We start from the raw sequence: 25,169 nt of genomic DNA, 5'->3' as shown, positions 1-25,169 counted from the left end.
TACAATCTAACACAGTTCATATAAATCTCAATACGATCTTGACATCTTACGCACTACGTAGAAGCGCCTTAAATTACTATGTATTACGAAATCGTGTTGAAATGTTCTTCGTGGGGTGATTCCATGGTCCAGTCGTCAACTCGCATAACTTAGCAACGAACCTGTCGTGGGTTCAAACCTCGAAACATCCTTAACGCCCAAATGGAAACAAATGTCGAGCAAAGGCTCTTGTGTAGTTCTGAATAAAATCTCGAAAGCCTTCCCTGCCTGCCTACTACTTACACAGGCTTACATGTCCCATTAGGACCATGTACTAACATCCGCAATAAAAATAGTTGCGAAAAGCCTACACATCAGTTCCTCAATAATCGTCAACATTTGCTAACTTCGCACCAAAGTGGACTAAGCATATATCTTAATAATCCACCTTGTTCCGCGCGATCATCTCGTTCATTTTGGCAAGCAACCTACACGGTCATGCCGGCATACAGTTTTCAATACTTCATATCATTTAGGGATTTCTCTGAGAAATAAACACAATAGAAGAACAGAGCTGTAAACCATTAATAGGTTATATTTTAGATTTCGCTTCTTTCTCACATTCACCTCACACTGGCTTCACGATTCAGTGCGTTGTCCAGCAGAAATATCTCATCTTTTCGATTGCTTCCTTACGATCATGGGTTTTGTTACAAAAAGGAAAATGAACGAACACCTCCGCCAGCTCGGAGTCGTGAGCCGGCGTGGTTTTGCAATTATCTTGCATCTGCACATGGCCGCACAATATCATCTGATGCTTTTACTGAGATAAAAAGAATGATGACGGGTTTCAGAAGTAAACTTGGCTTAATTTTATGACAATACAATTTGATTATCTGCCTTCACTTGATTTCAAACCAGGGGCGACAATAACCCGCTTCGGTTCATTTTATTTTAAAAGGGATGAATAATACAAATTTTCTTGAACGACCTTCAGTGTAGTCACAATATGTGTATCATGTTCTAAATTTATTTTCGGAGCTGTTTTTTAGTTATTGTTTTGTTTGTTTGTTACGCCCAACGTACCAGTACCACTTTCCAATTATTGTTTTACCGTTCTAGTTTTTAAATATCTCTATCTGCACTCACGAATATCGCCTTCACTAAAGATAAAATAAATAGAAAAAATAAAGTTTGATATCTTTTTTTCTATTTCTCGCATTCTTGTTACAACAGTTTTTACCGTGGTTTTTAATATTACTACATTTCCCTTTAGTAATTGATTTTTTTTCACATTTCACTGGACTTGATATTTTCTACGCCATCTACGCTGTTTCTTGTCTCTAATGTTACCGCACTGAAATGTAGCGGGTTTGGAAAATTATTATAAATTATCATACAATTTTTGTTTTTGATCTACTCCTGATGATTGCAAAAGACTTTCGCATTGAACTGTAATAGGAGATAAAGCTTGAAATCTGTCTGTTGCACGTAGCGATAAACGTCTTCCCATGAGTTTACTCGAACTATAATCACCTGCTACACCTGCTGTTGAAATGAGTTTGGCCGTTTCGTTTGCTACTGTCTTTGAAAAGCATCCGGATTGGGAAAAGAGCTTTGATGCTAATACATAATAAAAAGCCAAATTAAATGCGAATACTAGGGCACACCACAGTCTCCTACCGTGTGTTACCACATCTCTTCCCATGCTGTAATTTAATATCTCCTGGTATTTCGCAGATTAACAGTCAGGATTTATCGTTTCTTATGTAGGATGTAGGATCGTGGTTTCTGTTTGCTGTGTCAAAAATTAGTGAAGTTATTTTAAAACAGTAATAGAACCCACATACTTAACGTGAAGCGTGATTGCATGTATGATACATCAGCAGAACCTCTAATGCTGTTAGAAAAACGGATCGCTATTTACTGTGATTGCGGAGAAAGTGTTAATCGGTTTGGAGGTGGAACAGTGCAAAACAGCGTTCAGAATATTAACAACAGTTTGCCTACTGTACAAAATACGATAGCTTCCACACCTACTCAGGAATTCTAAATCCGAAGCCGATGAGCCGGACCAGTATCAATCGTCTTAGATCACATGCGCGCACATTTCGCTAATGCTGGTTTTGTCACTTAAGTTGCTATGTTCTAATCGGATTCTTCGTCTCGATCGTCGAACTCCGAAAGGTCCACCGACTGTAGCATTGAGCGTGAAAGAGCATACTCAATCAGTGCTAAATGACAAAATACGTATTGGTCCGGCATTTGTATTGAGTAGGCCCGTTGTGATCGAATTTTTTCCACCGTGCCCTTGATATCGGCCGTACCGACATCTTCGAGGCGCGATATGCATATGTCCAACGTGATGAATGTTCCCGTTCGACCGATCCCGGCACTGCAATGAACGACTATAGGTGGACCTCTGGGATGACCGGCCCAAAGATCGCCTAGCGCACGGACCATCTCTGCTTGCTTTTCACGGGCACGCTGTAGAAAGTTTAGCATAGCTTTCGCCGACGACGGCACTCCGTAATCGGGCCAACTGGTAAACTGCCAATGCGATACGCATCTTACCTCATCAGTCTGCAATACAAATATACATTACTTTAATACACACGCTTCAGTTAGCATGCAATATGTCTGTCTTACCTTAATATTTCTTATTTCCAACTCCACCACTGTATAATCTTCGTTAGTTTCTATCGACATTGTTCGCAATCGAAATGAACCATACTCCGCCAAACCGCCTTCGGTCGGTTCCCAATACTGTCCACACTTGGCGCGGCCCCGCTCCATTACCCGAGTCGTCATGACGATCAGCAAACAGTGCTGTTCCCAGACCATGCGCCAAAAATCGTACGACGTTTTTGGCAGCGGACCCTGTGTGGAGATATATGCATTCTTTTGCTTATAACCGTCGACGAAATTCGCGTTGATATAATCCGTCGCGGGATCATCCTCTTCCTGAGACAGTACTACGCGACTGTGGTCGTAACACAGCACATCCGTGTATCGATTCTTGGCTAGGTTATTTCTTAACCTGTAAAAACAGACATTTTACATCCATTACCATTACAGAATAAAAGAAATGGCCGATTCCGTGCACAGCTTATACTTACTTTGCATGCGTAAAGGTACCATCTGGAGCGCGGGCTTTTATTTCGGTATATTCGCGGATTAAACCCATTTTTCCCCTTTCACGAACCATCTGCACAATTTGCTCGATCGTTTTAGGGTCTCCTTCTGCCCCGGCCAAACTGTCATCGTCGCTAAAGCCAGACGAAGCGCTACTCGGAGGGTTTTCTGTCCAAAGCTCACTGGTTGTATGGTGATTTTGATGTCCAACATGGCCTGCATGATTTGCCGGAAGATGTTGATTTGCACCCACAACTGCTATGTTGCTAATATCCTCCACATTTAAGTGATCCTCCACCTCGGCGCCATTTTCAGGAGACACTCGATGGTTATGAGAATTCACAAATTCTACGTCCACTAGTTCCGAGCCAACAACACCAGTTAGAGAATGGTGAGTGTCCAGTGTACCTGTTCCAGCAGCTATCGCCGCAATGCCCGCGCTACCCATTACGGGACTCGCACCAATCACTCCATTAAGATCCGTGGAGTTCGACTGAGATGTTTGTGGCTGCTGCTGTTGCTGGCCCGCTGTTGCAATAATTTCGTCTTCACGATTCGTCATCGATTTGTAACAATGCAATAACCTGAAAACATAATTTAACATTAATTAATATTGTTCAAACGATTAAACACGACTCAAATGATTTCGATGCAGGATATAATACCATTTTAAATTTATATTTAAGAATAGTTAAACATGACAGACGGTAAGAAAACCCATTGTGTAAAAAAAAACCAGCGAGACCGTGAAAAATAATGACAAAAGTAAACTAGCCTTACATTTATCCAAATGACTATCTTCCAACAACTTATAATCCCGTTATCCCTCACAAAGGTGGAAAATGTATGATTAAAATGTGGCGTTCTTTACAAAAATTACATGAAACACGACATACTTTGCATCTCATTTACTACCAAATTAAATCTGTACAGAAAATAGACTTACACTGCAATTTTATAAGGAGTTCGTCTTTGACCTCTTAATTCTTTAAACATGCACCTCAAATAAATATTTCATTCTTACACGTGCCTTCAATCGTCTTAAGTGAAGCTTCCAAGGTATAAAAATACAACATACGAATTATAAAAAGGTGTCAGATTGACAATTAGAAGTCGGTTTCATACAGTTAACCATCAGAACTATAGCTAAGGATATCTATTCGTTTTTTTTTTGTATCTCATTAACGTTATTGTTTTTCCGTGTATTGTTTGCACATGTTCGTTGAAAAATACAAACAGACTGACAGTTTTCATTACTCTTTTTATTTGCATCATACGTTCAATCCTGAAAGCGATGAATAATAATACAAATGAAAAAAACAACTCAATTTCGAAAAGGTCATAGAATGGTTTGTTGTGGTACAGGGTGAGGATGGCATGTATCTATGGTGGGCGAATATGAGTCAGTGAAATTCTGATGCTCGATTAAAGGATGCATTACTGTTGAGAAGAAAGTTAATTTCATGTTACCTTAAACTTGGCATGCACAATAAATGACGCAGTCCAACACCCAGAAATTGTATGATTTGTGCGTCCTGCGGAAGGAGATACCGATTTTTATAGGGAACAAAAGAATCGATTGTTTTTAATCCCAGATAACTAAACTCTTTCCTTACTATTGCATAGCTTTATGCTAGTGCTATTTCATCAAACTACATATGCAGCCGAAAAGGCGGCTAGAGGAGAAAACTCGTTTCAGTTATACTAAATAGCGATGACGAGAATGAACAAACAGCGATCGCATTGCCACAACACAACACTAAATCAACGACAGGTGCAATCAAGCAATAATAGCCACATCATACGCACCAGGGATTAAGGATTTGAGAATCAGGATTATCGAAACGAAATTCAGTAGCAGTACTGGACACCGTTTTGTAAAATGTGCTGCTAATCAAATTATGTATAAATTCTACTCACCATGAGGAATGATCGACTTCTAGAGTGCCACCTAACCGAACTGGAAGAGATTCCCTAGGAACATGTAAACTAAGCTGCGGTATTGATACGGTGAAGACACGTTCCCGCAATTTCTCTCGCACGAACAACCTTAGAATTTTGAAAGGTGCTTTAAACCAAAGCGGAGCTGTTACGATAAGGACCTTTTTCAATCTTGCAGGATAACCGCCCTGAAATAGAAAAGATGACCGTAATCAGTAATAGTTTAGATAGTAGATGCCGAACAATGATCCATCGATCCACGTCAGTTTAGTGATCATTTTTAAGTGGCAATATTTTACATTCATTTTAACTCAATCACTAAATGGTCTTTAATCCCAAAAAATAATGTAGTAATGAAATGTACTATTAAAGACAATGTTAATTTCAAGCCCCTGATTGAACTTTCTACATGTGTAGGAAAATAATCCAATATATGTAGTACTATTGCAGATAAAACATTATCCTTCCTGCAGTACTTCTAATTACAATATGCACATTAACGCAGAAACACCATGTATTTTCAATAACAAAACTCTCCTAGGTTTCGAGTCACACCAATACAGATTAAGAATTAAGATGTATCAAGGATGTATCACATGAAGTGGCATATAACTCCATTCAACACACGAAAAAAGAGGAAAACAAACCGGAATAGCAACTGGATAGAGCGCCCATTACAATACAAACAATACAAACAATACAAACATACAATTGCATGGTAGGGAAAACGCATTCTTAGGCCACCAGACGCAAAGAATACAAGAATAGCGAAAGGGGACATAACATTATTTTTTCGTTCGTCTTGAAGACAAATGTTCTAACTAAGACCGATTCTTTCCTTTGTAAAAGTTACATAAATAGTAAAAGTTAATGGTTAAAACCATTCAATGAAATTTACGATTTTTTATGTATCAAGATTTGTTGATATTTACTAGCGCATCAGGGTCAACAAGGAATGTGCTTAGGCGTTAATAGATTGTGTAAATTATACTAAAAATCTTAAAACTCATAGGAATTGATAAGATTATCCCTTAAAGGCCATGAGTTATTTTTTGGTTAGGAATTGTAGCGCTTAAAATGTTCACATACAATGGTTTGCTTTTGTTTGTGTTTTTAGTAGAATGGTTTTAAGTATTGCACATTATTGTTTTTGATAAATTCATTAATTCGCTAAAATTCCTTATGCAAAATATGCAAGGCCATACGAGGGAAATTGTTACAGAATCATCAGCGACCGATAACAGTAAAATATGGCTTAGCTAGCAGTTTACAGTTGCTACAGTATTCATTTTAAAAATGTCGAACGAACAGCCGACAATTTAGTATTATATTTTTAGCCCTACGCAAAGAATTCAAGAATGCTTGATCCAACGCCAAATCACGCCCTTGAACAAGGACAACAATGTGATGTTATTTCTATTGAACTAATTAACGAGGTGCTTGATTTTTTGTTAATTTTAAGCACAAACGCGCTCCATTCTGCCATGATCACTTGCTTGCATTGCATTTTGCATTCTCACTGAAACTCACTGCATCTAATGAATTCTCTCTGTATATCCTTCGCTTTCGATTGCTTTCTTAAGTATCGCGTTGCTAAAAAATGTTCGATTTTGTCGTACTTCATTGACCGATGGAAGAGACGACGTTTGAGTATGGTTTCACTGATTCTTTTGTCGCCTTGTCACGCCTGTTTTCAGGGAATTGAATGACATTTCAATTATGTAAAATCGATTCTTTTTGCAGGAACGACATTCGACAAAAATGCGTAGGACGACCATTCATCCGACTCGAAACGGAATGACACAGTCCCGAAATGTTCAAAAACACACACAAAAACAGTCATCAGTTAACCGAGCCGACATTTTCAGTACTAACCTTCAATGCACGCTTTCTCTTTAATATTAATCACAGATATTTCTTATAATGACGACAAACATTTCCTATCATATGGAAAATTTTGTAGGATAGTAGGTCGATTGTACATTCGATTAATTGTTACATGCACTGTTGTTATATGCAGCGCATGGATAGATCAGAAGAACAAAGGAAATATTTATAACCTTTTCTCGAACAAAAAACGCTACCACGAGTTGGACGGATGCTAGATTTTCCACAAAATCGATAACACTACTTGCCGCAGCGGCCACATTTGCAAGAGCTATCCGTTCGGATTGTGGATGTGAGTTGTTTCACCATACACTTTCTTTCACTGATAACTATCGTGTTTCACAAAACCGCCGTAACTGCAGATTCGGAAGCCAGCCTTACAGATTTACATAGAAACGTTATCCACGGCCAACTAACTATCTGAATCAAATTCTGTACAGAACACTGGTAAGCATGCTGGGAGATTTTCGCAATTAAAAACAAACACTATCTAACATCAACACCATGACACTAACGACGTCATTTTCGAAGGGTCGACGAGAGTCGAAATATCGTGATGCTTAATGTTTGCACTTGAAAAACTACCGTCACTCAATTTTGTACTGTTTCATGAATGCACATACCATAGAGACGTATTAGAAATAAGTTGGTCACTGACACCAATGTTTCAGAGTTTTTGATTTTGGCACCGCGAATTCAACACTGTTCGTTTGCCTCGCGTATAAAGTTGATGCATACTGATTAGCGGTCACTTCGTAATATGGCGCTGATTTTGTCGATGTGTGTTGTAGTTGGCCGTTTTGTGCAATCCAAAACGAGGGTGAACCGTTCAAATGCGCGTGCGTGTCCACGCAAACACAACCTTGCTGTTCACGAAATAACAACCCAACTCTTCCCGTCGTGTTTGGTTCGTGAAACGCGTGCGCCTTCAACGACCGCACGCACACGCATTTTAACGAAACCCATACATACATGAACTTGTTCCCGTGAACACGCATACACTCACATACACGCATCGTCATAGACACGCATACAGATGGTAGCGTTGGTTTCGGTTGTCAGGATAACGTTATATCGTCCTTGCAAAAAGGGAACTCGGAATAGGGACGCGCATGGATGGTAAAATACAGGTAAAAGCAATCGCATAAAAAAGGGAAACATTCAATGAAGTCGAAATCTAAGAAGCAGAATATGGAATCATTTCCGGTGGCTAGAGCATACCACCAGAAATAAATTGTTACTTCTGTATAATTACAAACGCTATCCAGTATCAGAACTACGTCATGTTTTTACACGTTTCCAGTTTAGATTAAGCTTTAAATTAAGAAATTTAAGGAAAACAATACAAATTAAAACATGAAGTCCGTTGATAACAATTCAACTGCTATGACGATTACTCCTTTCGCTGACATCCAATTCAATCGCAATACATCGCAACGCACAGAAAGAAAGGCATTTTGAAACTGTGCAATATAATATGATTCCAATGTTCTAATGAGAGGCAATGGCAGCTTCATCGTATTTGACAAGCATCTTCTGCGCTGAGACTAATCTGCGTACGGTCTGATTTTGCGTGTGCGCAAATCTACAGACACATATTAGATCGACTCGAAACTTTGTTCTGCTAACGAAGGTCACGTGAACATGCTAGTGAATTAGCGACATAGTAAGCTAACAATGAAAAGCAATGTACGCAACCAACACCTTGCTTTTAATTATTAAATTTTATTAAACTTACAATAAACATCGCACACGAGATTCGAATACAATTTCAAGATACTACGTCAACCGGGAGCTAGGCACTTCGTAACACTTAAGGATCGTCAACCTAATAACCAGCTCGCATCGCACCAGCACAAATCAACGATATCTTATCGATTGCCAGCACAATTAAATAATTATAAATTATGTATTATTCACCGTCACGAGATATGCGCTACGTTCTGAAGCGCTATTGCTACGCTTTCCTTGTAGTTGTACAAAGTATGGACGTACGAATCTTGCACTTTTTACTATCCGATTTTTTCCCTTACACGTTTTTCCGCAGCAGAATAAATGGATTTGTTATTCACGACGATCTACCATATATTTACACTTTTGAGCACGACGAATACGTGCACCGAAATACGCGCGCCTGGCTAACGTCTTCGAGCATGCGCATGTGTTGTCACCACGATTGATATTACGAACGGAACCTCTAGGTTTCACGATGACTCAATGAAAGACAACAAGCACAATAAAGAAAAAATATGTACGATGTCGGCAGGTAGTGGTGCGAGTGAGCAAATAAATCAACACGACTTGCGCGAGCAAAATTCACGCCGTCCCGCTTCGTTTGATTACTCCCGGTAGACTGAATCACCCCGCGACTTTGAAAGGAATTCGATGAGGGCAACAGCGGAACAACAGGTGATATTTGTCCTAAGATGGGCTTGCCCCTGCGATGCAATAGGCATCCAGGCGTATATTTCGGTTTCCAGGAAATCCGTAACGTGCGCCGTGTGCCTAGCGCACCGCCCTCACTTACTACTGTTTATTCGTTTGTCGCTTTGCGCCGCTTACAAATTGCTTCTTTTCGACAAGCGACAGTGTATATGTGAACATCCGCTGCATGTGTACATGCTGTTACGTCCGTACTAGAACGTCGCTAAAAACACAAACAGTAGCAACACAATATGCGCGCCATACGGAGACGCGCGGGGTAACTCTCAATTGAAACATATTATTTAAATACTACTATCTCTTGTATGAAACTTTCGAGAGCACGATATATACACACCGCATTTGTGACAGCGATACGACTAGGCAACAAGCGCTCAATGCCGGGGATACACATACGCCATCTGAATTATGACGTACTGAATATAGTGTTCGTTCGATATGCAGCGTCACCTGGGCTGTGACGATCAGCTAACGACGCCAATTGACCATAACTTGGTTGATCCTCGGGTACGGTTAGTATCTGTTGGCACACGTGGGCGGGACATGCGTACGTAATGGTTAGCATCTGTACGGCTGTGTCTGCCAACATAACGGCAGAGTATATTAATTCGACCAACGCGACAACCACCGACTTTAGGTCACTAAAGGGTTGTAAAATACGCCGGCGTTTCAGATAGTTTTGTCTGCATAGGACAGTTAATTTCGTAGCAGCTTGAAGTATATATAATCTGGTTAATCAAAACTGGTTTCAAGTGCAATATCAACTAAAATAGTTGTTCTATATACTATTATATTGAACTACTATTGTACTATTATATTGAATATAACCGAAGATTCCTACAACATCAGAAGCTATTCTCTCTCTCTCTCTCTCTCTCTCTCTCTCTCTCTCTCTCTCTCTCTCTCTCTCTCTCTCTCTCTCTCTCTCTTTCTCTTTCTCACTTTCATTCTCTCTTCTCTTTCTCACTTTCTCTCTCTCTCTCTCTCTCTCTCTCTCTCTCTCTCTCTCTCTCTCTCTCTCTCTCACACACACACACACACACACACACACACACACACACACACACACACACACACACACACACACACACACACACACACACACACACACACACTTTTTTAAACATGGTAATAATGTTTACGTACCTTTAGCAGTGTGAGGATTTTCTGCGACAAATCGTAATCAAAATTGGAATACTTCGAAGTACTCATATCATATATGAATACTAAACCAGCTTTCTGTGTCTCGCTGCTCTGTAAAGCTACGTCTAGCTGATATACAACACCCTGAAGAGTTGTTTTATGGGTCACGGTCATTGGATAGTGAAGATTGGCAGTGAACAGGGCGATTGCTGCCCCACTGGCATCCCGGCCCGGCTGTAAGAAACAAGCAAAACATATTTACTTTTTTATGTTTAGATTATGATTTGAATGAATAGAAAATTCTATGTAAAACTATGAAAACAACTAGACAATTTGTACACTTTACCAAGTGTACGCATTGTAACTGTGGCAAGCGCGCTAATCGTAACTGTCTTGTCATATTTGAGAATGTTAGATGACATATCTTACCAAAATCGTGAATTTGCCCGTCTCCAGCTCTGTTCGAAGCGGTTCTGTTTGTGGATCAAATCCATACAACCCTTCCCGTTGCCGTATTAGTTCATGCTGCTCGTAAAGTGCCATTGCGCGAGTGATGTCATATTTTCGTGCCAAGAGGAATCGGGTTGCAATTGCCGGTGTCACCGCCTTTCGGTTTGGGTCGTTGCTAGAGCTGTTGATTCGATCGATGAACTGTTTTACGGCCTGCGTGTGAACAATAAAAATTTCAATGTAATATTAGCCATCTTAATAACATTTTGAATGTATAAACGAGCCGAACGAATGCACGATTTTTTATTATACAGGTTCGTGATTTTAGAATGAATCAATTGCAAAGCTACATTTTGTTGGATTACTTACTATCGAATATTGTCTAAGAAACGAACTTGATGTTATGTGTTAGACCAGTGGTTTTCAACCTTTATACAGCTTTTCCCCCATGTAGGGTGCATATAGGATTTCATTCCCCCCTCACAAGCTCATGAGCAGGGGAGAGCGTGGCAACCCAAAAATTGCCACCCAAAAAATTCAAAATCCCCCCCTGAGGAATTCTGCACCGTTTGAACATCGCTGTGTTAGACGATTAATAACAACAGCAGACATAAATAACACAAGCTTTACCATTTTTAAATCGAATACACGTTTTTCGCGTATTTTGGTGCTAATTCACAAAATATAATAATTAAAAAATGAAGGAAAAAAATTATGGACCAAGTTTTCTTTTACTGATGAAGAAGTACAGACATGTCCGGTAGATACTCATCTGTCTTACTATTTATTACACCTTTACCCAGAGCGTGATATGGTATGGATATTGTAGGTATGGAAGTGAACACATCACTTGAGAAACGAACAAAGAAGCAATAGGAAGAAATATGAAATGAAGAACATAGCGAAAACGTTGATTTACGAGGAAAATACCAACTCCAACATCCCGATCTCGAAGCTACTGCGTAACGGTTTCAATTCGGAACACAGCACATAGCGAAAGTCTTCGGACAGTGGCGAGGTACGTGTACAACTGTTGGGTCAATTCAAGTGGAAGGTTTGCGCCTGATTCGAGAGCTTTTGTCGGATTTGGCTGCAAATGATGATTGTAATCATTCGGAAAGAAAGTTTGCGTTTAATTCGACCTTACATGGGAAGCTCATACACGAATCGATTCTTCTTTTGCTCAGCTCAAACAAACTTTTTACTTAAAATAGATTTACTACCGTTTTGACGCTCATTAACAAAACGTTTTTCTTCATTTAAAAGAGTTGCTAATCGATTAAAATAGTACCAGTGAACGTGATTCATAATACTTGACAGTAGCATATCAAAGTAGTAGGGCATATCAAATTAGATTAACTCACGCGTTAGGAGCTCTGGACACAACATCTAAAATGTTATGTGTTATTCATTTTTTAGGATGCACAAATCTTAATACATCCCTTGAAAATTACATGTAGCTAACATTGAGCAGCTGATGCCAAGCAGCAACTTTTGGTACTTTCTTCCGTACGCGTTTGTAGCTGGATATTCCAATTGCTGTATCGACACAACCGGGCAACTTTCGACGAAACCCGTTCGTTGACCGATTTCCAAGACCCCTCAAGCCATGTAACCTACTACGCCTACCGGATCAAGCGGAAAACCGCAAAAAAAAGTTACGATACCGCAAATTTGATCCGAAAGAAAAATAAGAAGCAAAGAGAAGTACTATAAATGCCGGCCGGTACGGCAGATACCAGTATTTCATAGAGCGACAAAGGATGCATCGCAAGAGATCAGAACTGAGTAATAGAAAGGGTGCGAGCAGGTTTTCTTAAGTCTTGCCTACAAGCCACTGCTGGAGAGCAAACGAGAAAAGCAAGTTCCGCGATGCTCCGCTAACGTTTTCAATGCAACTATCACCAGCAACAGCCCCACAGTCAACATCATTGTAATCACCATAAGGAAAACAGGCAGTTCGGTGTATCCGTTTCAAGCCCGCAGACGAGGTCGATCAGAAACCGTACACTATAAAATAGGGGGGAAACGGGGCAAAATGGGCACTCTTTATTTAAGCATTATTTCACAGAAAAGATAGATTCCCAGACTCAGAATGTATTCAATGAAGTGTTTTATCAACATCATGTACATTTTATAACCCATTGTTAAACAACAATAACAACAATAACAGAAAATATTAAAAAACGCTTCGCATGGGGCAAAATGGGCAGCTTCTGATGACATATGACGCAAAGCCAATCAAAAAATTCAAAAAGATAGGAAGAGAAAATATGTACCCATTTTACCCCAATCGCAAACTTGGCAAATTAGCAAGACTTTATGATAAGCATGATAAGGAATTCTCCTGAATAAAAATAAAAAGATGTATTAATGAATTATTTTGAGGCCGTGTATAATTTGAAATCATAAATAGTAGAAACATAAAACAGTGTAAGAATAATAGCGTTTTGTAGAAAAATAAAGAAACAATAAAACATGCAGCTGCCTAACTGGCCAATTTTGCCCCGTTTTCAACTACTATCTTAACTATGCCGTCTTCGGATGCTGAGAGGCGATCGGTTCGCGCTTGTGTGCGGATGCGAGCCAATTCGATCCTATTGCGTCCACTGTTCCTGTGCTGCCATGAGCACGTTCATACTTCATTTGAATATACGACGCGCAGGAAATGGGTCAAATAACTCGAAATGGAAATGATTTTCAACCCTACGTGCATCTGCAACGTTCGCTTAGCTTTGCTGATTTCCTGTTTCTATTCTCGAACATCCTAGGCAAGATTCAGTTTAGGTCAAGAAAGAGAGACCTAAACTTTAAATGAAAACTAAAGCAAAAATGGAGCATCGACCGAGTGTAAATATGAACCACTCTAAATGACATGGATTAAATAAATTGATCAGGCTTTGCCACGCTGTTATCATTAGCTGTAACTGGCATTTTAAATTGCTTCGCGATCAAACTATTTCATCCATCACTTCAAATAACCAACTATGATTTTATTGTTGCAATTTTTATAATGGTTCATTAAATCCCATTATATTTTGTGTTTCGAATCAAACGTGCCAAGGGAAAGTTACATTATTTTAGTATCGTTTGCATCGTATTCAATAAAAATGAAAACACATCGAGAAAGATCATAATTAATCCAACAATCAGACTAAGTCAAATTTCTATTTACGCAACATCCTTACCTTTAGAGCCCAGAGCAGGATAAGGTCCATGATTGTAATTTTGTTTTTCTTCTTCATTATCACAATGTGGGGATTATTAATTGTATTACAACTTACGATACTATATTACATACTACTAACTCCACTCAGGAAAGCGACAAAACATTGCTTTGGAGAATCGAACAAAACAAAAGAAACACACTAAAGCATCGAAAAGTATCACATTACAGCAGCACATAAAGCAGATGATTCACTTTCACATTTTGCTCCATTTCTCTGCAGGGCATCTTTTACTTTCCGACATTCGTGTAAATTGCACTGGCGAGGTCAGCGGCTTCTAGCTGCCCTGCCGGTTTAATAACGACACTATAACGGAACACTACCACCGTGAAAAAATTGCGAAGCATGAACTGCAACACTAACACTCACGCACACGCAGCAGCATCAGGGCTTTGCTTCTTTCTTTACGAAATCATGTGCTTCTCAAAAAGCAGTTCCTATGCGCAACGCATAATGGATCGTTGTAGGGAACAGCATAGTTGCCATCCTCTTTTGTAAAACCGTACGTTATTCGCTTGAAACAGTCTGCAGGGTAAATCTAATCTACAGTTAAACACTGTCACGTCACTTCCACACTACTGTTATTCTGCAGGGAGCATAGTTCCGGAAACAGTGCAGTATCCTAGTTGTGAAGATCTCTATCAACGTTGTCTAGAGACGCATGGGCTACGCGACGCGAGCACCACTGAACACATACTGCGAAGAAATTGACTTTCTTTCTTTCATCCGGACTGCTCCGAGCTAAGACTTGCCCTGGCTCTCCATGCACTGCATCTGCAGTACCACTACATCAATCAACATCGCTCTGAACGAGCAGCTAATGTAGTGTGCAGCACCAACACGATCGCTGGAAAATTCCAGCCTCTCGATCAAGACTCACGATCGCATGAGAGAGCGATCATTTTGATGGTAGAGAAGAGGCAAACATTTTATGCAGCGTCTTCAAATGAGAGAACTGCAAATAATGCTCGGAGAGCATGGAATAGTGAGAGCAATTGTGAACTTTTATAGTGCGCTCTTTTCTACAGCAACATGATTTCAGATGATGATGCGCATGGCTTTCTTTGATTCTATTACAGCTGCTAGTTAGCTAGCATTTTGCTGGAAATAAGTTTGTCCAACAATAGTTTAAGACGTATTTATGGCACAATTAATTAAACAAAAATTGATTTAAAAAGCATCAAAATCCTCCCTTTCCATTTCGGATTTTCCGATACGATTACGATTCAAAGTACGTAGTACGATTCAAATTCAAATGTGGTTTTTGCTTTAAAATACACATTTGATAGCTATTGTACGTTATTATGAGCTTTTCTCTATGTTTAGGTTGTTTGCTTCTAGAGTTGTTTTCTTCTCCGGCCATCGGCCAAGTCAAGGCATGCCTATACCGCTAGTGGCTTTCAGTGACTTATTTAATTGGATTTAGCAGGACAGTCAGTCTTACGTATGGGGGCACGGTCCATTCGGGTATTAACCCATGACGGGCATGTTGTTAAGTTGTTGTTGTTAGATAACAAAAATTAAACCATCGGGTGTAGATAACATTCAGATACCGATATTCAACATACAGTTATACGAATCAATCATAGTTACAATCATAGATACAAAAAAGGGTGGATGTATTTTGTTGAGAGACATGAACAACATTTTTGTTTTTAGTGTTTTTTTTTAATTCGAGAATGTTTTAACTGATACCTGGTAAAAGGTTATCGCACAGTGTGCATTAGGCAACAAAATCATGCATCTCGAAGCTTGATTGATATTTTAAGCAACGTAACCTGCATTCATAATATGCGATGTTGCAAAGGCTTTCGCTTCTAATTCTAATATTATTTTGTATGCCCTTCTCTAACTATATCAAACCCCGATTAGTGTTTCTTGGAGATGAATTAGCCCAGTCCACAATAGCAGGAAATGCCACTACATTGTTCTTATACCTGGTAATAGCAACAAATCCTTTTACATTGCCTTCAGATATCCTGTATTAAATCCTAAGACTACAAAGAAATGCGTAAACGAACCATCACTTGTCATACACCATCCATCACGCCTAACTCTTTCATATAAAACTCTTTCTGTAAAATAAAAAATAGTCTAACCCGTCCAACAATTATTCCAAATTCTGTTGTCGCTGCTAATGGAAAGAAACGATGATTGATGGAATCACTATTAATAATCGACTTGATGTGACAAAATTATCAGATAATCATTCACAATATCGATAAATCGTTTCTAATTGATGTCTGTTGTTTGATGTCTGTAAATCTTTAAGCTTAAAAGCAGTATAAAATCAGCTGCCTTTTACACATAAAGCTCATATTGTTTTAAGTACTTGAGATCAGTCAATACTCTGGAAATCACACGTCTCGGTCAAAGATTAAGATGAAACAATTCATCCTTTTCGCTGTGATTGCATTGGCTGCAGGCCTGGAACTGAATTCGGGACCGATTCCGTCAGTATCATTGGAACTGTTTAACGATAACTGCAACTCCTGTCCACTGAACTGTGTGGCGAATGCTGGCTGTCCTGCATTCAATCCACCCCAGCCAGTGATGTTGCCGCACAGCGACTGCACCCGTTATTATGTGTGTGAGACTGGCCGAGCGTGCGAAATGAAGTGTCCGCCTGGATTGCACTTCAATGTTCGTGAATGGGTGTGCGATTATCCCCATCGTGCCTGCTGCGATCCAATGATCGAGTGCGTACCGAACACGTGCGTTCCTGGGGTAACTTGCCCGCCAACAAATTAGAAAAATTGGCACTTTTTGGCTCGTCATCAATATAAAATCAATAAAAAAGTAGTTATACGCCAGCATAACGTGACAACATGAAGTAGAGTTTATGTTAAATGATGACAACATTGTAGCTACAACACAATAAACACAACATCAAAGTAAGTTGAACTACTTTAACATTTTCTCTTAATCAACTAACTCGGCCAACCCAGCCAAACCAGGCGAACATGTTCTAAAGTAATGTATTTTCATCTATTAGCAATAGCACAACATAATTAGATGTACCGTTTCAATATTGTTCCAAAGTATGTTTCGGTTTCTATGGCATTCTTTGCACATCACACTAAGTGGCTAAATAGGCACCAGTATTTCATATTTATGAACAGGGTCCTTCAGCTGACGGACGATTCTTTGCGTTTGAACATAAACAACTATACTATTTAAATACATCTTCAGTTAATCTCCGACGCAATTTCAAACTGAGGGGCGCTTACAACGCGGACACAAACGCTTGCCAATTGCTATGATGACGAGTGATTGTGGTAGTGCATGATTTAATTTGATCTGAAACTAACTACCAGAGCGCATTGCCTACTTACCGCTTCTTGTGCCATTTTTGCCAGCTAAACTGATGCTTGGTACGCCAGCACTGGAATGGCTTTCAGCAAATGTTGTTCGTGTTCCAGCTATTCTTAACCACGTCTAGTGTATACTTCCCTGGAGTGGGACTGTTTTGGTAGCGATCGGACTTGCTTAAAAATCGTTCCACAACATACAACACAAACCTTTTATTATACAGTGTGTTAAATGGTATTTTTAACGGCATGTACACCTTGGACAAACAAAATTATAGGCACTTGTAACAGAAAATACACACAGAACTCGTAACACACCTTTTCTCGTTCTCAACGCATTGATAACATCCACAATAATGATAGCTTATCTCCAGACCAAATTTCCGATCGTCACAGGAAGTTGTGAATTTGCTCAGGGGGCTGATCTTAAATCACATTTAAATGAATTTCGCTGTCACGTTTACCCCTTCCAGTTTTACTGTTCTATTGTATGCAGTAAAAACGCTGCCGCACTAACTTTTTGTAATAAACAAGATGTGGCACCGATGATGACCTTTCGTGATACTGTTTCACAATCGCTTTGGCTTGACTGGAGGTCACACAACACTTCGGCTAACTTGGAAATTAATAGATCTAGTTTAGAGGATTCTGCCGTGTGTATGGCCCGAAAATGTGCAATTTTGTGAGAGTTAAACAACGAACCAGGAATATCACGAAAGAACCCCCTTTACAAATGCATTTGTGCTAGGAATGATGCACAAGAATTGGACAGGAAATTCCGCCACACAAACGCGATTCCTTGGCGTTTGCAGCTTTGTTTTGCATAAATCACTACTAAAACACAGTATATGCTGGCTTCGAGCCACTCGCGTAACTATGCTATTTCACAACAGTAAATGTTAGTTGTAATTACTGGATATCAGCAAAAGCTTTTATAGTCTTGTAGTATAATTGTGTTATTCTATTCTTTTAATTGTATGCCACCTAACCACGACCGAAACCAATGACAACTACAGATGGAACGGTTGGCCAGTTTCCGTGCGAGTTGACAGATCAACATATGACATTAGGCGCTCAGAATTTCTATTCAATTCTACTTTTTACCCGATTCATTCATTTAAATAGTGTAAATCCATTACGATAACGGGACTTTGGTTTGGTTTTGGAGGATTGGTTTTGGTAATTTAATCAAATGGATAATAAAGTATATGCAGAAAATTTTATCCACATCTCAAATGATGTTACCTGTCACATAGGACAGGCGAAGCTGTCAAGTAGCATGTGTCAGAGCCCGTTCCGATGTCACGAATCTAAACATTAAAAATGGTTTCGAGAAACCTGTTCGACTTTCTTCGTTTCAGACAATTTTATCAATTTCAAACAATTTCAGCCTCTTCGCTGTATGGCACAAATCGCGCGCAGTACTGTCAGTCTAAACAAGGATACGTGAAGGCTTGGGACGCCAGTCCGCTTCCATCTAAATGGATCCGGTCGTACTGTACCTCGGCCAAATTTCTGCACTGCCGGCAAGTTCGGCTCTTTTCGGCTGTTTGTATGTATCGATCCCGCGTGTTCGCGACCGAACGACAGTTGTGTAATATGTGTAATTTCCCCATTATTTTGCAGCTGGAAAAGGTTCTGGCAACGAACAACAGCAGAATGCTCCCACACCGCAGTTGCTTTCAAAGCTATTCCCTCAAACCGCCGTTGAAGGTACGGAAAATGAACAGCAGCAAGAGAAGCATCGGAAGGAGGAGGAGGCAGAGAAGGAATCATCTTGGAAGAGGATGAAGTTCGGATTCGTCTTCTTTGGATTTTCCGTGTCCGCTTTCTGTGTGTACACGGTATGGGTGTTTGGTGCGCCTGACCGAGACGCAGAGGGTAACATTATCGTCGATGAGTTCATGGAACTGCCCACCTTTCAGCAATATTTCCGTAGGATGTGGAAATCGATGACCTATTACCAAAAAATGATTCAAGAACCGTCACGCGAAAAACTATTGCCCGACCCGCTGAAATATCCGTACGTTCAACCACCCTATACGCTTGTGCTTGAAATGAAAGATGTGCTGGTACACCCAGACTGGACCTACCAAACTGGCTGGCGTTTCAAGAAGCGTCCCGGCGTCGACAAGTTCCTTGAAACGCTAGCCGCAAACTATGAAATTGTAGTGTTCACCGCCGATCAAGGGATGACAGTGTTCCCGATACTGGACGCTCTTGATCCTCGGGGCTACATAATGTATCGTTTGGTGAGGGATGCTACACACTTTGTCGATGGTCATCATGTGAAAAATCTGGACAACCTAAACCGAGACCTAAGTAAAGTGATCGTTGTCGATTGGGATCCAAACTCTACCAAACTGCACCCGGAGAATACCCTAAACATACCGCGCTGGACCGGTAACGATGACGATGCTGGGCTGTTCGATCTTATGGCTATGCTGGTGACGATTGCTACGAGCGAGGTTGAAGATGTACGTGATGTGATGACTTATTACAAATCGTTTGAAAATCCATTAGTAAAATTCCGCGAAAATCAGCGTCTCCTAGCTGAACAAATGGCCGAACGGGAGCACGAGGAAAAGCAACGTAACCTGCCAGCGGTACAGCGATGGAGACCGAGTTTTCTGGGTGGCGGACGCTAGATACGCTGGGAAATACAAATAAAGGCCATAGCATGTCGTATTTGCCGTTATCATGTCCAAACATACAAAAACTGTTCTTTTTTTCTTTAGAGTTGAAACACATTTTTATTAGTTCCATATATATCACATGTATTGTTTAGCGGTGGATATTATAACATTTGCGGCATGGTTGTTCATAACCACACCAAATGCAGCATACCCATTGTGACTACTACGGTATGCATTGAAACTGACTTGTGGTAGAAGCTCATTTTGAAAAATGTATGCAGAAACGCATTAACGACATCCTTTCATTACACTGCAAAAAATTAAAATGTTTAGTGTGGGTGAAAGGAAAAATTGAATAGAAAAGAGTTTTATGAATTTTACAGCGGGATGCTTATGAAATCCTCACTTATCGCGCTCTACGGTTTGATTAATGGAAAATTCGGTCTTCCTCTCGCTGATTTCCTCGCTCTAGATACCAATTATTTTCCACCCGTTTTCTTTGCTCATCCCTAGCTTCCTGCCGACCATGCTTCGTGCGTTCCTGCCAATGTTGATCACCTGAGCCTCTTTCACCATGTTTACCGCCATTCTGACGGTATTCATCTCTGCCCTTATACCTTTTCTCGTTCCAGTCTCCGTCTTTCCGCTGTTGCTGCTGCTTATTCGCATGCTTATTATGCTTCTGACCGTGGTAATAATCATCTTCCTGGTGACGTTTTCCTTTTTTCGATTCTGCCCGTTTGTATTGCTCCAGATACGAACCTTCGCCAGCTGGTTCGCGAATGTGTTGTATCCGTTCATCGAGTGCCTCCGTTTGCTTAGCCCGATTTGTTTCAAAAGACTTGCCGTCATGATTGTGATCGCTAAATGTTTCACGCTGGTCGAATTTCTTTTTGTAATGATCATCCTCATCATCATCATCATCATCATCGCTACCGTCAGCTGAAATATAAGAATCTGAATAACGACCATTGTTTCGTTCCGTAACATATTTATGTTTGCCATCGTCGTCATGCTTTTTTTTATGACTTTTCTTATGACTGCTATCTTCGACGAACTTTTTCTGCTCATAGCTTCCGTATTCGCGTTGGCTTTCCTTATTTTCATATTTACCGTTGTCTGCACGACCATTCTTTTGCTTCTTATGACGACTTTCGTGCGTCGAATGATTACTGCCGTCTTTACGTTTCGAATATTGACTTTCTCCCGAAGAATGAGAGTTGTCCTCTTGTTTATGTGTTTTCTTTTCTTCCGGCCTGTACTTTCTTTGTTTCCTATCGTCGTGCTTCAGTTCCTTGGATTCCTGGTGATGATCTGACTCAAGCAATTCTGCTTTCACATCAAGTATTTCTGGCGTTGTAGCTTCAGGAGTAACTTTTCGAACTTTCGCTCCTAAACTGTCCTCTGGTTCGGGTGATAGATCTAAAATGCTCCCCAATGCATCCACGATAACACTACCCTCTGCTTTAATGGCATCGAATGCTTTCTGATAATCGATATTAAATGGTGATGCTGGTTTACTAGGGTCAGAGCGCTTTTCTTGAGAAGGTTCTAATGTTGCTGGATTAATAAATTTGTTATAATTTTCCTGTTTAGTTTGCTGTTTCTGTTGAAACTCTGCCTTTTTCTGTTTTGATTCGATCTTCCGCTTCTTTACATCACAATATTTGGCACTATACTCGGAAAACAGATCGTCATGCACTGCTTGGTCTTTGTTGTAGCAGAACGCCGGTAAAACATAGTCTTTGTCAACAATCAACATCGGTTCCTCTTCGTCTCCTGACCAAACAACTTTCCTTTTTACTCCACTATCTTGAGGAGGTACTTTCCGGACCATTTGTTCAACCTTTAAACCTGCCTCGGCGGCTTTAGCTTCCCGAGTTGGCTCTTCATAATCTTCAGTTATTTCTACCACGTTTGCTTCTCTTAGCGCATCCATCCACTCAAATTCAGCCCGCTGAACTTGTTCGTCTAATTCGGAGCGCGTATAAAGATGACGCAGTTTGTTCATCTCGTTCTTCAGAATATTGTTTTCCAGTTCAAGCTCCGAAATGCGTTTCTCGTGCTCAAAATTGATTTCATTAACGCGATTCTGAAGTCGCATTGAGTTGCCAAGTATAACGGCTACCATACCTGTGGCTATCAGGCTAAATATGATCCAGTTGGCATTGCTGACAGGGGAATGTTCAACCATCGATTGTACCGGCTCAACTGAATTTTCATCGGCATGCTTCACCTGCACTTCTCGTTTCCTTTGAATGCTCCCTTCTTCTTTTACTGTTTTTACATCATCCGGCGTAAATGGTGGCGTTAAAGGTTCATAGTCAGCAGCCTTTAAATCGATGGTTCGGGAGAAATGAAGTGTACCTCTATCATCATGCAAATCCTCTTCCATTGGCAAGCTGCTGGCGTCACTCTCACTGATGATGCTGATTCCATCGGAAGATTCATCTAGTTGCGAGCTGAAAAGGACAATTTAAATTAAACACAGTTCAACACATGTGACACAATCGATAACAGTTACACCTTTGTTAAATTGTTGCCAGATTATTACATGAAAACTACAAACCGGAACACATTGGTAGTGCATGAAAGATTGCATCAAGGTGGAGCGTAGTCTGTCTCTAGTAAAGCTATTTTTATCCTCCTAAAGGCTAAAGTCCGCATATAAAATGGTTAATAACTCACTCAGTGCTGCGATGACTGTCGTGACGCTGCTTTCGAGACGGTTGGCCCTTTCCTTCCTCCACAGTCACTTCTTCCTTTATAACTTCTTGCACTCCACTCGGTTCTTTGCTCTGCCGATCGCTTTCCTTTCCCAGCAGAGTCCAGCTGTCGGAATCCTCGGAACTAAATGAAACCGTTAGCGCATCGTTTTTTGTGTCAACTTTTCCAACTGCACCAACATGTGCTGCATCACGATCCGGTTCTTCCATCTTCGCTGGTCTTTGTCACACTATTCACAAATCACAAGAAAACAGTATGAACAAACCAAACAGTGATTATTTTATGCGCAGGAGCTGACACGTTCGTGCTGCGAGGGATATTTATAACTGTGTGCCTCTTTTGTTTGCAACCCAACCGTAATGTGATGCTAGCAGAACAGTGGAAAGAATAAGATGTTTCCATTTGCTCAGAGCTTGCACTTTTTTAAATTCATTCTTACCTCTTTCTATTTATTTACCTGATTGGCAGAAAATCACAAAGTAAATACTACAGACAAAACTTCTACAAAAATGGCTTACAAAACCGCCTACAAATCGATATCTTACAGATTTACATGTAGAATTCATGTATCGTTGGAACTGTACGCTGATTCTTACCTCCTAAGTTTGTAGGCGTATTTTCTATGAAGAAACTGTGCCTTTTGGTTAAAACAAACGCTTTAAGCAAACATTTACCTAGAAGGATTAAGATACCTGGGCAGTTCAATCTGCCGAAAATAACTGGACAATAGTGGATCAGAGGGGGTAGTTTGAATCCTTAACACACAGGACCTGTGATGCGTTCTGACCGTTTGAAAATGCAGCATTACCTGTGTTCATAAAAACGATGTCTATTGCGTTTCAATTTTTATACCGAAACATTTACGTGTCGCTTTGTTATTGTTTTTTGTTATTATTGCTAAATTTGGAATAAAATATTTGACGTTTCCGCCACGCTGTTCAAGAGCAGGTTGGATCGTACATATCAAACTTCATTGGAAGTCCCGCAGGCCAAACCCCGGTTTTCACAAGCTCGCCAACGCTCCAAATCGGTGTAATTTTCCCTCGCTAGCGATGCTTTTTGTAAGTAGTTGTGACGGTTTTTGACGTTTCGAGCGAGGGGTTTTTGAGGGTTCAAGATGGCCGCCAAAAAGCTCACGCTGGTGTGTGATTGTGTTGGTGGGCAAAATTAAATGACCTAAAAAATTAATACACTCCACTAACTCCCCCTTCATTGACCCCACAGGGGTCCTACATTTCATGTATGATGTTGATTTCAAGTTTGTCAAATCTTTCATTTTCCACAAGAGTGACTAACACAACCACAAACACAGTATTATGATATGTGTATATTTGGGACACATTTTGGTAAACTTTTTCTTCGGTCGAGCAACAATTAATTGCCGCATATTGTATACAGACTTTAAACCAAAAGGCAGAATGCATTTTAATCCTAATTCTGCTGCTCTCTTCGACCAGCGTCCCGACTCATTGAACGCGTGCTGTGATTAGATCGGTTCCTACGAGGCCAGACGAGTTCGATTCTCATCCGGACCATTCTCCAGGTATCAAGAGCCGACTATTCTATAACGTGGTTTTAGTAAGGTAAAGAAGCCGTTACGGCCCGGTCCGTAGTATTACTCGTTACGTCAAAGAAGAAGCAAATTTGTACGGGAAGATGTGGGCTTGAGTTGCTGCACTCGGCCTCGGCACGTGGGGGATGCAAGATCATCTGTAAAACAAAGAAAGTAGGGAGATGGCAGGGAGCTGTAGGGTCTTATCAACCACGGGCTGCAATCGACTACGTGATTCCACGGAGCGCTAGTATGTGGCCAGCTGGAACGCTAGGTAGTTCGACAGTTACGACAACAATCGTGGGAGCATCGAGTTCGAGTTTTAATTGTGAGCGAGGGGGGGGGTCCTTTCCTCTAAGCCCCATGCGGCCGCTAAGTTAGCGTACTGGTTAATCCGCCCCTGCTCGCACCTTACTATTGTTTTTGAACATTGAACAGCATCACGAATTAAAAGGAAAGAAGGTGGAAGGGAGAAAATGGGGGTAAAGGGGGGGGGGTCAAACAAGAGCGGAAGGAGGAGCGGGAAGGGTGATAGTCGAAGAGGTGAGATGAGAAGATGAAGGCGTGGATTGCGTGCGGCAGCGCGAATTGTTCCAGAGCGACGATAGGTTCTAAACAAAGGGGGACAAGAGCGAAGCGAGCTGGAGGGAGCATACAGGAACGGGAAGGACATACAAGAAGGGAGCAACATGATTTTTTTGTTAGTCGATGTTCTTGATTTACCCATAGCGGGATAGCC

General features: G+C 40.6%; 3 protein-coding genes across 9 annotated transcripts; 1 reads left to right on the top strand and 2 right to left on the bottom strand.

Annotated features, from left to right (window-relative positions):
* Positions 1-866: 866 nt before the first annotated feature.
* Positions 867-18,516, bottom strand: LOC120908473 (tyrosine-protein phosphatase non-receptor type 9). Of its 4 annotated transcripts, none has more exons than XM_040319460.1 (8): positions 17,834-18,516; positions 17,540-17,692; positions 10,957-11,190; positions 10,531-10,761; positions 5,035-5,243; positions 3,099-3,698; positions 2,629-3,019; positions 2,128-2,562 (listed from the first exon to the last, which is right to left on the bottom strand). In XM_040319460.1, the coding sequence occupies exons 2-8, from the start codon at positions 17,552-17,554 to the stop codon at positions 2,128-2,130; spliced, it is 2,115 nt and encodes a 704-aa protein (XP_040175394.1). In that variant the 5' UTR covers positions 17,555-17,692; positions 17,834-18,516. The 4 variants fall into 4 exon arrangements, with proteins under 4 accessions (XP_040175392.1, XP_040175394.1, XP_040175395.1 ...); XM_040319461.1 differs by having other exon boundaries at positions 17,540-17,688; XM_040319459.1 differs by having other exon boundaries at positions 17,540-18,131; positions 18,218-18,516.
* A 272-nt stretch (positions 18,517-18,788) lies between these two features.
* LOC120893861 (mitochondrial import inner membrane translocase subunit TIM50-C-like) lies at positions 18,789-20,234 on the top strand. Its single transcript, XM_040296003.1, has 2 exons — positions 18,789-19,067; positions 19,142-20,234. Exons 1-2 carry the CDS (start codon positions 18,839-18,841, stop codon positions 20,161-20,163), a joined length of 1,251 nt encoding a protein of 416 aa, XP_040151937.1. The 5' UTR covers positions 18,789-18,838; the 3' UTR covers positions 20,164-20,234.
* Positions 20,235-20,240: 6 nt separating this feature from the next.
* On the bottom strand, positions 20,241-23,805 carry LOC120893860. Of its 4 annotated transcripts, none has more exons than XM_040295999.1 (3): positions 23,687-23,805; positions 22,840-23,107; positions 20,241-22,613 (listed from the first exon to the last, which is right to left on the bottom strand). In XM_040295999.1, exons 2-3 carry the CDS (start codon positions 23,085-23,087, stop codon positions 20,579-20,581), a joined length of 2,283 nt encoding a protein of 760 aa, XP_040151933.1. In that variant the 5' UTR covers positions 23,088-23,107; positions 23,687-23,805; the 3' UTR covers positions 20,241-20,578. The 4 variants fall into 4 exon arrangements, with proteins under 4 accessions (XP_040151933.1, XP_040151932.1, XP_040151935.1 ...); XM_040295998.1 differs by lacking the exon at positions 23,687-23,805 and adding an exon at positions 23,475-23,680; XM_040296001.1 differs by lacking the exon at positions 23,687-23,805 and adding an exon at positions 23,553-23,680.
* Positions 23,806-25,169: the final 1,364 nt, after the last annotated feature.

Source organism: Anopheles arabiensis, chromosome 2 (assembly GCF_016920715.1).
Source record: "Anopheles arabiensis isolate DONGOLA chromosome 2, AaraD3, whole genome shotgun sequence".
NCBI lineage: Eukaryota > Metazoa > Arthropoda > Insecta > Diptera > Culicidae > Anopheles > Anopheles arabiensis.
Note: the sequence above shows the minus strand (reverse complement) of the source record. Positions and strands in the feature narration are given on the sequence as shown.

Coding starts and splice junctions, on each gene's coding strand:
- LOC120908473 (XM_040319458.1), bottom strand. CDS start 14,222: ATGAAGAAGAAAAACAAAATTACAATCATGGACCTTATCCTGCTCTGG. Junction 3,699..5,034: donor GAAGTCGATCATTCCTCATG/GTGAGTAGAATT, acceptor TTATGTTTTCAG/GTTATTGCATTGTTACAAAT. Junction 3,020..3,098: donor GGTACCTTTACGCATGCAAA/GTAAGTATAAGC, acceptor CTGTTTTTACAG/GTTAAGAAATAACCTAGCCA.
- LOC120893861 (XM_040296003.1), top strand. CDS start 18,839: ATGGTTTCGAGAAACCTGTTCGACTTTCTTCGTTTCAGACAATTTTAT. Junction 19,068..19,141: donor TCGGCTCTTTTCGGCTGTTT/GTATGTATCGAT, acceptor ATTATTTTGCAG/CTGGAAAAGGTTCTGGCAAC.
- LOC120893860 (XM_040295999.1), bottom strand. CDS start 23,087: ATGGAAGAACCGGATCGTGATGCAGCACATGTTGGTGCAGTTGGAAAA. Junction 22,614..22,839: donor GACAGTCATCGCAGCACTGA/GTGAGTTATTAA, acceptor TGTCCTTTTCAG/CTCGCAACTAGATGAATCTT.